Source organism: Rhinolophus sinicus, linkage group LG17, assembly GCF_036562045.2.
Source record: "Rhinolophus sinicus isolate RSC01 linkage group LG17, ASM3656204v1, whole genome shotgun sequence".
NCBI lineage: Eukaryota > Metazoa > Chordata > Mammalia > Chiroptera > Rhinolophidae > Rhinolophus > Rhinolophus sinicus.
Window position 1 is genome coordinate 18,759,369 of NC_133766.1, and position 14,915 is coordinate 18,774,283.

The 14,915-nt window shown below is 35.2% G+C and overlaps 1 protein-coding gene across 7 annotated transcripts in view; it reads right to left on the bottom strand.

Annotated features, from left to right (window-relative positions):
• The window catches only part of SYT14 (synaptotagmin 14), a 235,733-nt gene that overhangs the window by 51,343 nt on the left and 169,475 nt on the right, over window positions 1-14,915 (bottom strand). For 3 of the 7 annotated variants that reach the window (XM_074322502.1, XM_074322501.1, XM_074322506.1), the window contains one exon: window positions 14,087-14,276. In XM_074322502.1, the coding sequence (XP_074178603.1) occupies window positions 14,087-14,276 (190 nt within the window). Of the gene's footprint in view, window positions 1-482; window positions 10,022-11,293; window positions 11,351-14,086; window positions 14,277-14,915 lie in introns of those variants that run through there. The other 4 variants (XM_019714488.2, XM_074322503.1, XM_019714489.2 and 1 more) reach the window with 2 other exon arrangements.

Consider the following 14,915-nt stretch of genomic DNA (forward strand, 5'->3'; position numbering starts at 1 on the left):
CCAAGTTCTGTCAAATAAAAACATTATGGTGTGTTCTCATCTACTTTATTCACAGGAACTGGTACCATGCGACTCCCCAAAATCAAAATGATTCAGGACAGCGAGGCAGCCATGACAGCGCAACTAAAGACACTCAGGAAAGAGGACTTCCAGAACTGCTTCAGCACGAATGATGGATAAGTGTGTTTGAAGGGAGGGGAAGTCTTTTGAGGGGGATTAATAGCAATGTGTCTTTTACTGTAATAAATTTTTTAAATTTAAACATCCACCATATTTTCTGATCACACCTCATATATCTATTTGAGGTTTACTTTGCAATTGACATTATTTTATTTTTTGTAACAGTCATATTAACACTTATTAGTCAGTGATAAAAATTAGAGCTGACTTGCGTGTGTCATCATCAGAGATGTCAGATGCTTACCCATTCCAAGTGACTACTAAAATGTGAAGAGATTTCTTACAGAAAGGTGAAAAAAAGGAACTTTTAACCCACGCAAAAGTTTATTCTCTGGAAAATTAAACTGCCATTAAAATCTCTTGGATTAATAATTTTAACAGTTTTTACATTGTTCACACAGAGGTCAGTAATTTCTTTTCGTAATACAATTATACAAAAGGAAAAAGGCACCGAGACAATCGGTGTGTATAGATAGTAGAAAAGTATATATGAGAATAAAATGCAACATACAGCACATTTTCAATTACATGAAAATAATTATATATATGATCATTCTATAAAATGGGTTGTTTCACACACGCATGTTTATATTTTTGACCAAAAATGCATAATATGTGACAATAATACAACACTGTTGCTAACCATACAGACACTTGTATATTTTAATAAGATCCATTAATGGTGTAGAGTCACCGGAAAATATGTTGGAGACAATTTAAGACCAAGGGAAATGTTAATCAGCCAAGCATTTCTTCAGGTTGTTTAATAGAGTTTTGCTCACAGAGCATTTAAACGTCATCCCACTGTTATATCCATTATTAGAAAAATAAGTAAGAAAGCTCTGTAGAAACTATACTATCAAGGAAGCTTCTTGCCTCAAAAAAGAAAAAAAGAAAAGGAAGAAAGAAATAAGGAAGGAAGGGACGGAGGGAGGGAGGGAGGGAGACAGGAAGGGTGGGAAGTAGGGAGGAGAAAAGTAAGGGGATATTGAATAATAGATTCCACTAATGAGTTTCCATAAAATTACACTATTTTGAGAAATACAACACAACGCAAGAGTACTGAGGAGTAATGAATATCATCAGTTTTTAAAAAATAGATCCCAACATTTATCAAGACCCCTAAAACTCATATAATAACTGTTCTTCATCAAGACTAATTGAACTGAAAAGTAATACTGATGCTTTCTTATTCCAAAATTCTAGTAAAAATCCAAAATTTGGCTGCCCCTCTATGACAGCTTTAAAGATTCCTCAAAATTGTTGCCACTGTATTATTTTCACCACAAAAACAAGTTATCTCAATAAAGTTACGCAGAAACATCATAAATTAATTTTGTAATGCAAGCTACTACTGGAAATTTTCTTAGTAAATTTAAAGAACTTATAATTTCAAAATATTGTTTGAAGAATCACCATTATTTTCTAGTGGTGCTTCAAATAATTGTTTAAATATACTTAAGTACTAAGAGAGCCAATTTATATGTAAAAGCTACTCTGGTTTCCTCTCACAAAACAAATCTGACATGTTTATAGGATGTTATAAATATTCCCAATTTTTATCCAAAAAGACCGTCCCAAACAAAAACAAGCACCATCCCACCCCCCAAGAAAGAAAGGCTTCCTAAGACTCTATGGTGTTTACTTCAGTTTTCCTTTTTTATGAAATTGCCTGGTTAAGTCAACGTTTGAAAAATTTTAAACCAGGGTTTTTTAAGGCTTCCTCACAAAATTTAAAATAAAAAAGAATGTGTAAGCTTGAGGGGGAAGAGAGAAGGGCAAAAGGAAAAGACCTAAAATCTCATTTCCAAGGAACTGGCTTCCAAGACTCTATTGAGACTGAAATCACCTTTAGGTAGTAAGGGTGCCACCCTATACCAAGGCTCTAGACATTGATCCTTTATGCTTTAGGGGTCTTTTCTTTTATTGCTGCTTATGTATTACTTTCATCAACACTAATGGGGGTTATGAATAGGAATGACTGGTGAGAACTTAGTCTGAGGGTAAGAAAAGTTTCATCGTGACTCAAAATGCCGTCTGGGGGAAATGAGCACCCTCAGAAACTGACAACTGAAGTGTTGGTAAGAGGGTCACAGCCATGTCCCTTCAACCAGACGTGAAAGGCAAGAGAAACCATAAATCTCAGGGATAAGGGAAAATGTGGCTTTTCTCATTAAACAAAATGGTGATATGTAATAGTAACTGCTTAGACTTATGGAAATAAGCATTCTATCAAGATCTGAATATATAAACAAATTTCAGAAAATGACTTTTTCAGTGTATAATGGAGTATTATATTTCATCACTGGGTATTCATTTTAAACACAGTGAAGTGTCAGGTGAGCAATCACATGTTAAAGGAATAAACAAAGGTGTTAAGGTTTTTCTTTTTTAAAAGCAGTCTTGAATATTTAAAAGACAAACTCAAATATCAAACAGTAATCAGAATAATAAAGGGCCGTAAAATAATAGGACAATTTAAAATACAGACTGTCAAATTGACATTGAAATGATGTCAAAAATCTTGCAAAACCACTGCCACACCAGTGACTTTCTTTTCATAGTTAATTATTTAGAAATTTTTCTGTACTAAGGGTTGAACTGCTACAATAAAATTATGCCCAACTTTTGTTAGATTAATAATGCGGTTTCCTTCTCTGCTCCGAGCCCGCACAACACGATGCCAGGGTACTTCATGACATTCAAGGTGAGTGTACAGCAGTAACAATTACAGGAGCAGCAACAAAGCCGTGCTGACTAGTCACGCTTTGCTCTCTCGCTCGTCGCTGAGAAAACCTGTCAGGTTCTCCCTGCTGTCCAGTCCATTTGACTAAGAGAAAAAAGCCAGGCGTCACTTTTCCACAGGTACCGGGGTCAGCCCTGCAATACTCTGTTATCTAATGTGAATATCTATGAATAGGAGTGGGGAACAGAGGCAGGTAGGAAGAAAGGAACATTTAAAAAGAGATACGTACTTGTCTAAATAGGGAGAGAAAAGAGTGCAATTTTTACATTCATTGTTGGTAATACACTAATAATCCCAGTCTCTTGAACTCTTTCACATGAAGATTGAATTAACCAGATCTCAAACTATTACCAGACCAAACAGTGATACAGCAGTAGTAACAAAAACTGCCTAATTCCTTAACCATATTATTTCAAATATTCAAATAACCTCATTTTCAAGTGGGTTAATCACAGATCTTTGTTTGGGAAAAAAGAACTTTCAAAATGTAAAATACATTCCTGCAAAATATTGCACCAGTGAAGGAGGTATGACTACATTTGTGATGAGGGAAAATAGAAACGTGGATAAACCGTGTCCACAACATTCATTTTTAGAGAAAGAGGAGGGCCTGAGGCTGCTATATTAACTTGTTATTTGAAATAAAAGACCCTAAGAAAGACCAAAGCAATCAAGGAAATAGAGATTAGGGCACAGGTGACAGAAACATTGCTGTTCCTGGTGAAGAATCCAGGAATGACATTTATCTGATGAGAAATGACCATGAGGCCAGGTAGGAAGATGATAACAGGCAAGAAAGCTTACTATACACAAGAATGAAAAATACCACCCCCTACAGCTGCTATTATACATTTACCTAAAGGTCAGTCTTACTTCGCTTAGAACACTGACAGAGACAAGATAAATATCTCCTCAGACTCTCTCTCTGCCTTCTATCTATCACTGACTGTAAAGACAGCTTGGAAGAAAATATTTGAACAATAATCCAAAGGAATTTTCAGGAATCATAAAACCAGCATAATAGAATTTATTTATCATACCAAGGAACACTTTGAAAAGTTTATGTTGAATGTTAATGAATGTACAGGAACTCATAATTAAATATCACTTTTAAGTCTTTTCATTAAATATCTTTGTTTCTAAGGGAGCACACACAAGGTCACTAGCACTAATGCTGGTCTTAAGCCCATTATTATTTATCACTATCAAACTTAAAGATCCAATCTCTGGGCACTGAAACACTGCTGTCAACAATTCTATGTAACGGGCTCAATATTCTCTACCAATAAATCTAGACAGAATCTCCTGGGGAACTTAACAAAATGTAGATTCTTGGGTTCCACCCCCGACCAAATGAAAGACTCTGGCGGAGGGGCTTTGGAATATAAATTAAGCTCTCAAGTAATTCTTAAAACACACTCTAGTTTGGGAACCACTGCTTTAAATTTTGCCCTTTTGAGAGACTATGTTCCTTGATGGGAGGCTAATCTGTATTTGTTCTTTAAGACCCAACGTAGGGGTTACCTTCTCCAGGAAGAATTTTTTGAACTCCGTATTCTACGCCTCTACTAACCCTGCATCATCCTGTCTCTCTCCCTCCCTTGGAATACAAGCTCCACGAGGGCAAAGACTGTCCACTTTATTATCACCTCTGCATCTGTAGCACTTAGAACAATACAAGGCACATAGTAGGTATTCTTATAAACGTAGGTGAAATGAAGGAATAAATAAATCCATAAAAATGGAGACATAGGACAGTATTATTATTCATCTTTTTCATAGGGAATTTAGTTCAATTCAGTATTTATCCTGTGCCTACTATGAGTAAGGGGCACATAAAGATACGACTAGGCATTAACTACTACCAAGAGGAATAGATATATGCAATAAAATTAGCTGTAATCTAACTTTAAACCTTAATAACCTTAACCAAGTTAAACCCTAATAAAGGGTATAGAAGAAACATAAATAAACTGCAATGAGAACACAAAGGAAGACAAGAGTCTCCTCTCACCACTGATATGGGCAAGACATGTGCTAATGCACACATGCTATCCACTTCACAGGGCAGAAAGGTGATCGTACACAATTAAAGTATCTTGGATTCCTGAAAGTGGACAAGGACCAGAATAAATTAATACACTTTCAGAACAGAAGTATAGGCTAAAACGACAGAATAAATTAAATCCCCAAGTCTTCAAAAATCAATCATCTACAAATGTAACACAAAAGTACCATATGTGTCCTGAGAAGAAAAGCAATCTCTAACCTTTTCTTTGTCTTGTATTTCTTTCCCAAGCTCTCTTTGTTTTTTTCCTTCTCTTTTTCTAGTTCTGCCATTCAATTAAAGTGGGTGGATTATTGATGAATAGTTGTCCTGTTTTTATGGCAGCTAGTAAAGAGGGATGCAAATGAAAGATGCATAGTTCATGTTTTAGAGTAATTTATACATGGGTTCTAACCCTAGTTCTACTACTTACTTACTGAATGACCTTGGGCAAGACTGCTTAACCTCTATAAACTGTTGATACTATTACTTACCTCAGAGTATTGTTGTGAGAATCAAACAAAATAACAAATTATTGTGGTAGACCTTAGTAAATTACAGCAGTTACCACTGTTATTATACATTTTGGTGGGCACAAATAATGTTTTAAATTAAAAAAATATATACTCGGTAGCATGTTTTAACCTTGTGCTTGATATTTAGTTTGGTTGGTGGTGATGATACTGATGGCTACATCCAGTGTAGGCCATGGGTGAACTGGGGACAGTAAATGGGAAAAAAGTAAGAAATAAAACGTTTTGAGTAATAACCAATTATGTGAAATATCAATGGGAAAAATTGCTACGAATTAATTATCTAGTCTCTGCAGAAAAATGGCAATTTTATGTAAGTGGATTTGTGTGATTTCTATTCATATCTGGATAGAGACCTTCAACCAAATTTGTTGGTGACTACTGCTCTTACTTCATGTAAAATTTACACCTTTGACTAGCTTATCTCAAGTGCACTTGAAAAATTGTATCATTTGGTCTCCATCTTCATCTTGAAGAACACCCTCAATTCTGCGGTCTTTTCCCCACTGGGGCTATCTTACTTTGTAATCCTTGGTTACGCTTCTGATTCACTTGATAAGTGAAATGAAAATGATGACAGTGTCAAGAAAACGATTTAACATCTGCCCTAGGCTGGATGAAACTGCCCTACCAGGCCCTACCCTTAAACACACATGTATTAATCAGGGTAGTTTAGATACTTTCCCACTGGTTTTTCTTTTTCAAAATTGTGGCCAATTTATTATTTTTGTCACTAAATACAACATTATTGAGAATTCACTGAGTGCATAATAAGAAAATATACAAGTGGATTTCACACAAAATGTGGACAGCATAGGAGACTAAGATTATAGAAGAAAATTTCTGAAAGGTAAGAGGATATCATACTAAAATTCTTTACTGATTTCAAGGACATTTTGTTTCCTGGGCAGTAATAAATAACTGTATTTTGTAGCTCATTTGGGAGACAAAGTCTGCCACTCCAGGCTCAGGAATTACATGAATGCCAGTCAACTGCCATATTGGACTATCTTGTTTCGTTATAAAACTTAGGAGGTTTTAAGAGAACGGTAAGAAAGTGGGCTTTCTCAAGTTTCTGAGACAACAGAGACAATACCTGTTGCCCACCAGTGGGCCCCTATTTGCTGTAATTACTGTGATATAAGATCGTACCTTTGAACCTTATGCAAATTCAAGCACACAAAAAAGCAGCAGTACTGTCTTGTAGGTTAGATTCAGTAGAGTGAAGTGGGTCTCTTGAGCCCTATTTAATCTTTATCTAAAAGAATAGACAAACTTTTGGGAGTAATTACTCGAATTGTGTCAGTCCACAGGATAAATATATATATATATATACCGGGGGTGCCAAAAAAATCTATGCAAGTGGACCCTTTGGTCCGTGTTGCTCAAGCAGTAGTTCACAGTAGTCAGAAGTGTCTGGATGCTGGTAACCACTTTGAGCATCTCTTGTAATTGTAGAAGTCAGATGTGACTTGTGTTCATCTTTTGTTATCGGTATGTATTGAGTATTACAATTGCAATACAGTTTTCCTTTCTGAAAATGTGTATACATATTTTTGGCACCCTCTGTGTATGTGTGTAATATATATATTGCTGTAGAAGAGAATGGCAACAAATAGCACCCCAAACCAAATGTAATTTCCAGCAAGTACACAGAGGATAAAAATAATCCATAAACTTCATAAATGTTTTTCTATTTAGTTATCTGAAAAAGCCAGGCTTTACCTTTACATGTGCATGTGTGTGCGTGTGTGTGTGTGTGTGTGGGGGTGCAGGTACGTGCATGTGTATACAGGTACACATACACATAAGTCATAGTCTTTGAGGACTTGGCAGCTGGAATGGGGGTCAGGTCCTTCTTGAAAGTTTCTTCAATTGTTAATTAATTTTTAGGTCATATTGGATTTGATACTTATATGAGGCAAACCTCTAAGGATGTGTCAAAGCACACACACATAATTCTGGGCATAGCATGAAGAAAGGCAGATTTAACAAACAACTAGCTAGGTCTTTTCCTCACTGAAGGAAAAAGCACCAAGCTGGTTTTATAATGTGTTTGATGAGGCTTTGTTACAGCTACAAATAAGACTGTAACTTTTTATTATGAAGATCCCAGTTAGCAATGCAGTCAGTTGTTTCAAACCCAGAACAGATACTTGTAGCATCAAATGCCTAAATCTAATGTCTCAGTAAAGTCTATATCCCTCTTCAAATCTCCTTCCATACTGCTGCTGAAAATACTTACTTATGTCAGATATTGTGCCATTTGATTCATGTCCTAACTTTATAACCTAACTCATTTATTAAAACCCTGGAAAGGCTGATTAATACAACCATAAAAGAATGAATTTTCCCCTTTAATGTAACTCTATATTAAACATACATTCTGAAACTTCATGTCACCCAATCTAGCATTTGTATTTTATCTTATAATTCATGTGTATGAATGCATAGAGCTGCCATTTTTTTAAACTAAGAAAATATTAAGAGTTCACTGTCTTTTTGGATTTCTTTTAAGGCCTTTCAGTACAGCCAAGTTGAAATAATAATATCTATGCATGGTTTTGTTATTATGGTAATAACAAGTTCTAGCTTACAATACTATGTAGTACTTAGTTGTAACTAGGAACAATGACACACTGCTTTTTAGTAACTGGTAAATTGTTTGTTTTTGCCTAGTTTAACTAGAAATTAGAAAGAGAAAAAGAAATGTTTTTCATATATATAAAACATTCTATTTAATAAAGTATATGCATAAAATTATATATTAGGTAAGAAGCAAAACTATAAAGAAAACAGCTTATAATATTCCTGATTAACCAGAGTTCCTAAATATAAAAACAACTAATGAAAATGCATTGCCATTTAAAAAACAGCACATTTTACAACTTGTACATACTTCAGAGGAAATAAAGAGCTTGTGACACTGTTCTGAGGAATCTTTACATTTATAAAAATCGAAGGCCTACTTTTGCAAATACAACTTTCAAGCTGTATAAGCAAATTTAACTTACATGAAAGGCACAGGATGACATCACTTGAATGTATCTGCAAATTTCATAAAATCTAGTCACAAGTCACTAGAAACTTCATAAGGAATCTCAGAACTGTTTTGAACATGATATTCTGGTTCAAACCGAGAACTGGAGAGTCTTTATATCACAAATACAAACTGAAGTAAAAGTGAAGATTTAGAGAGACAACAGTTTCTTATTTGAATGCTATCTGCTTTATGCAGTGTTGGTTACTAAATACTCAGAGCAGATCATTAAAATTTTCTTTAACTTGAATTGTGTTCAATTTTCAACAACTTAATCTACTATATTTTTTAGTTTGTAAAAAATGTATTTGCACATTACTACAATTTGAAAGAGTCAATCATTGAAAGACATTTGAAAGTAAGGTCCTGCTCTATTAGCTTCCTACATTGGAATACAGGAATACAGGAAGTGCTTTCAACAGAAAGTTACAGAGTTCTACAGTACAACCTGTCTAAAAGACTTGCAAGGGACCAGTACAGGGACTTGGTCTCTTTGGATCAGGCAAAAGCAGAGGTAAATGAAGAAATGAGTTTTTAAAAGAACATTTAAAAAAAATTCCTTTGTGAAAATGAGATCTTGCTTGCACTTAGATTTAGTGCTACTGAGAAGAACGGAGGCACGATGAAACTAAGTGCACAAAGGGAAAACATCTGAAATAAAACAATTTCCAACGTGGCTGAAACCCTTCAACATTAAATATGACTTATGACAGAGTTGGAGAACTACTTTCATTTCAAACACCTGGGACGAGCCAGTCAAAATATGTTTTATGGATAACATGTAGGGTGAGGCTAAAACCGTGTTGCAACTGAAAATTCTAATTTATAAAATCGTTTATAGTTTTGATGTTTCATGAGATGACTGGCTCTTTTGCTCAAGTGAAATGAACTTCAAAAGCATGTTCTTAAAAGTCTGGAGGACTGTTAGCTTAATGAAGACGAGATAAGTTTTTCGTTTTCCCCAACAAGCTCGACCAGAGGCATATCCTGTCTTCACTTATGTCAGTATTAGATGTTCTTTCCACAGAATTTAAAACATGTTGGTAGAATGAAGATGATTCTTCAAAGAAGAACTCTTCTGATGGTGACTAGGTAAAAACAGTAACGCCGTCATCGGAAATCACGCTGCCTGGGATTGCCATTGCACGTGTGTCCCACTCATCATGACTCTAGCAGTGCATGCCATCTACACACTTGCTGTCCTTTTGACTCTTTCATTTCAGTCCAGTGATTGAGTTCCTCTTCTCCAGAGCTATTCAGGCCTAAAGAAATCCAGCCTATCATCTCTTTTCTTTTCATGCTGCGTTTGTTATACACAGACAGTATGAGTGTCACATCAGAGAGCTGAAATAGGGCCACTTGAAAAACAAAAGTTTCCTTGTAGACTGGATTTGGCTGCCCTCTGCGGATGGATGTTTTGCATTTGGACATCTCTTGACCCATGGAATTCAGTAGAGTTAATTTAACATATGTATCTACAGAAAAAAACAACATACCACAGATGTCATTTGAAACAAACTAAAAACATCTTTCTTGTAACATTTGCTGAGATTAGGTATTTATACTTTATAAGGATATGGTGTATACCATGTTTAATGGAAATTTAACTAATTCCATTTGATTGCAGATGCCTATGAAAGCGACAGGTACAGAGAATGCTAAGTAGGCAGAAGATCTTTGGGGGGTACTCATAGCTGAACCTCACTATTTCTACATTCCTGTTAGATTTTAAAGGTATACCTCATTCTCCTTCCTCCACCCGCCACCCCATCCTCCACCTCCCACAACCACCCTGTCCATCCCCATCCCCATCCCCATCCCCATTTAGCTTCACTAAGCAGGACGTCATAGCATTAATAGACACTTAGCAAGCTCAATTAGCCACAACACTGTAAAGCATTCCACTGTGTTTTCAGAGAGTAAGAAGAAACAAACAAACAGAAATGAAGGCAAATGGTAAAGAGGAACAGAGGAAGACAAGAATGCAAAGATGACATAAAAACAGCTTAGGATGAAATGTCAAAAAAATCTCTGCATGGATGTGGTTTTTAATTGTATTTTAAAAACATTTAAGGGCCAACGTGAAGCCAAATGCATTAAGGGCTCCAAGTTCAGCAAATCAAGTAAAACTTTCTCCTGGTTTCATGCAAGAGTACATTTAATGTGCTTTTTAGACACTTAAAATAAGTATTATAGGATTCCTTTTTGGCACAATTCAGTGTCAGACTTTACATATGGTATCAACTATTTTCATGAATTATAAAAAAAAACACAACTGATGTGATGTTTAGTGGGCAGAGTGAAACACAACAGTTCATTGCCTGATCATTTGGAAAATAAACCCTCTCTCCAAACAACTCTGTTTTCAAGTTCTTTCGACTCATGCAAGTGACCTTCAGCATGTTGATCCATCATGTGTACTTCGTATCAAAATTTCAATTCATTTTAATGAAAATTACAGTATTTCTCATGAAGTAACTATTTCTGTTGTATGAATCAAAATACAGTGAATGAAAAATAAAACCTTTAATTTAAAAAGTTTTGCTTGTTTTACAGATACTCTGAATACCATCATCCATAATCAGAGATAAATTCTAAGTTAGTTTTATTTAAAGTACCACAGATAATAAATGTGCATTTTTTTTTTTTGAAACCAACATGGTGGACAGCTTCACTGCTGGCAAGTTTTAGGGTATTTTGTTTTCGCATGAAAAGACAACATCCAATTAGCCTCTACAGGAACTCACCTCGGATTATATAAACCTGTCCACCTATCAAGTGTTTTAGACAACAGAACAGTCCATCTGACAACAGGGGGTGGAAAGCAGTAAAAGAAATAATGACCAGATGTCAATTGTTGGGTGAAAGAGGGTCAAAGGTTAGAATTAAAGAGGAAACACTGTTCACTGGAGTGGAAAACACAAAACTTTAGCATTTTAATTCAGGTAGAGGGTTGAACAAAAGGGTTGTTGGGTAAAATTCATGGAATGAGAATTTTTAAGGTCACTGTGTAATCTTAAACAAAAATTACACTGTTTTAAAGGGGGACATCTTTATAATGATATCCTCTTGGTCTAAAGCACATTGAACATAGAATCATGCAAATTATCAGGCTATAAAAGACTGAATACAAGTCATTATAGGATCATTATTATTGCACTAAATGTTAAAGTTTATCCATGCAATATTTAATATTTTTAATATTTCAAATGCTTTTATTACTCTCAATATAATAGAAAACTAAGTTATACAAAATAAAATAGAACTATCATTTGCTCTTGAATACTGCCATTGTTTCTTTGGATAAAAATTGGATTAAAACACAGCTCAAAGCTTAGAACCCAGGTATATATGAAGGGTCACAATCTTGTGTAATATATACAGTATAAAACAAACTGATAAAATTGTCTTATGTTTTACTTTATAAATACTTCATGTAATTAATTTTAATGTCAACTTATATTTGCTGACTAGCTAGCTCCCAGCTAACCATCCTGATACTGAAGATTTAATTCTAAAATAATGGAAATTGCTATAACCTACTCGTTACGAGTAAAACCTGAAAGACCTACTTCACGTTGTGGATGCTAATCTCTCGACCTGTTTATTATTCGCCCTGCCTCTACTCCCTTCCCTTCATTTTAGTTCTCATTAGTGTTTCTCTGTTTCTATCACAGTGGATAGACCAAGGGCAGAAAGGCAAACATATTTCATTCTGCTCCTTTTTAGCATCTCAAGTTAACTATGTGTCAAAAAAGTAAGCTATTAGCGAAAGCAGGATTGGCAAACTGATAGCTTGTGGCTAAACACAACCCCAAATAATATTTTGTTTCTCTGTCTCAGTGTTCAACAACTTTTTGAATCTGAACTTCGTAACTGGCAGGGTGCACCCTCGCATTTGTCAGGCCTCCATGCTTATTTTTAATCTACAAATTTCGCTTATTTAAGTTACTTCTCAGGCCATTTGAGTTTGCATTTTAAGTGTGTATTAATGAAGATAACCAAGTCACACTGTTTATTCTAGCAATTGCTTTTTGCCTCCCTCTGAATTTTCCCTTCTGAAAAAGAGAAAGGGGACAATGGTAATTCCATCCTTCTTTCATGCCCCTTTATCTGATCTGAGTCTCACAGTTACTCTGTGAGAGAGACAACCATAATTTTACATACAAGGAAACAGACTTAGGGGAATTAAGGCACTTGTCCAAGGGTAGAAATAGAAATATAGTTTTGGCCTTCTGATTTTTTAAAGTTTTTTTGAATTTTATTTATTTAAGTGTGTTTTCCCAGGACCCATCAGCTCCAAGTAAAGCAGTTGTCTCAATCTAGTTGTGGCAGGCGCAGCCCGCAGTGGCCCATGTGGGGATCGAACCGGCAACCTTGTTAAGAGCACTGCACTCTAACCAACTGAGCTAACCAACTGTCCCAGGCCTTCTGACTTTTAATTCAGGGATAGATACATTCCATGATGCATGTAAAAAGCAAGGTTTCCAAAACTACTTAGGACAAACCACGTATGTTTTTACTTAATGACTTTTCACTTTGAAGAAAGAATTTTTAGCACATTTACAAGTAAAGTTAGTTTAATTCAAGGGTGGAAAAAGTTTCCCCTCCTTCAAGAACTATTTGATACCTGGAGTAAAAGATTGTTTTGAGAAAGTCAGTGAGAAATCTTTAAAGAAATTGGAGGTGGCCATTATTATTCAAGATTTCCTTTCAGATTTTTAGTTAGGGCATTCACAGCTTTAACTTTAGAGAAGTATAAAGAAGCTGCCGCTTTCCTAGTATATGTCTACAGATATAAACCAACAGTTTGGGAGGTATAGTGGGTGGTAATTTATCTGTACTCCCATAACTTATACACACCCCGGAGCTGGGAGAGGGATAAGGAGATAGAAGAGTGAGAGACACATAGCAGGGCAGAGGTTTACCGCCTAGCATTCCTTTCTCAGCATTTTGGGTATCAAACTATTCTTTGTTCTGTTTGTCTGCATAGAGGCAAAGCACATTCCCTTTAGGAAAAGACTCTGGTGGCAGTGTGGATTTATCATTTAAAGGAGGAAAAATGTGAAGAAACAGTTTCTTCTTAAATTGTTACGTGAGAAAAGAAGGAAAAATATAGAAGTTTATACATTATTTCATAGTACTGCATGCAGACAGAAAATACAACATTCATCTCCAGGTAACAACAGTAGCTATAAGCATTCCTGATTATATTTGTGGAATAGTATTAACTTAAAAAAAAACCTGTAACTTTTTCTGGCATTAGAAGATAACAGCTATGATAGGAAGAATTTATTCTGCTGACACCATGAAAAATTAATTAAAATTCTTGTCACCTTACAATTAATATTTTGAATTTCAAATTTTTCTACTTCCCAAGTGACTGGAAATAGAAAACATAACACAGATTAGCTGATGATTATTCCATTTCATTTTGATCGGTTAAGACTAAATGATAGGATTGAAGGCCCTCACACTGAAAGTCTCATAAGTGCAGAAAACGTTAGAATGAAAAAAGATTTTTTTTTTTTTTCACTCACTGGGTGGTCTGTTTGCTGCCAAGTTTTTGAAGTGGCTGCCTTTTATGACTTCTGCTGATAGTCTTCCAGTTGTGGCATTATAAAGCAGGCCAATGAGAATTTCTGGAACTGAGCCGTGTTCAAGAGAGTGACACGAGGATGCACTTTCACTACAGGATACTTCTGACATGCTCACTTGGGAGTCGCAGCCCTGCAATCAAAAGTGGCATCTTTATAGTATTTTGTAAAAAAGATACCTTGCTAATGCTATGTTTATTGGAATTAGGCAGGTAAATCACAATAAAGACCAGAGTTGCAAGCAAAATACCCAAAACACTAGATTAGAAATGTTGTTCTTAGCATATTTTAGTCCCTGGACCTAGTAGTCGAACAAATAATAGGAGATGAGAAGGTTTCATAAATCCCTTCATATTTATATACAAATCAGAGAAGATACATTTCTTAACCCCTAGGTGTTAATGAACTATTTTCTGAATGTAAAAAAATGTTGTTTAAAGACTTACTGACCTTGAAAGACTGACACAGATTTAGACTCAATTACATTAAAAGTAAATGTCTTAACTGTGTCTTTAAAGACAAAGACTGGCATACTTTGATTAAATAAACAAGATAAAACAATTCTCTATTTATAAACCAATATGTAAAACCCAGAGATAGAGAAAGTTGAAAAGGATGGGAAAATATTTACCATGCAAACAATAACCAAAAGAAAATTGGTGTAGCTACATTAATATCAAGTGAAGATTAGCTTTAAGGCAATAACCATCACTTAGAGATAAAGATACACTCAATACTGATAACACTTTCAATTTACCAGGAAGATAAAGTA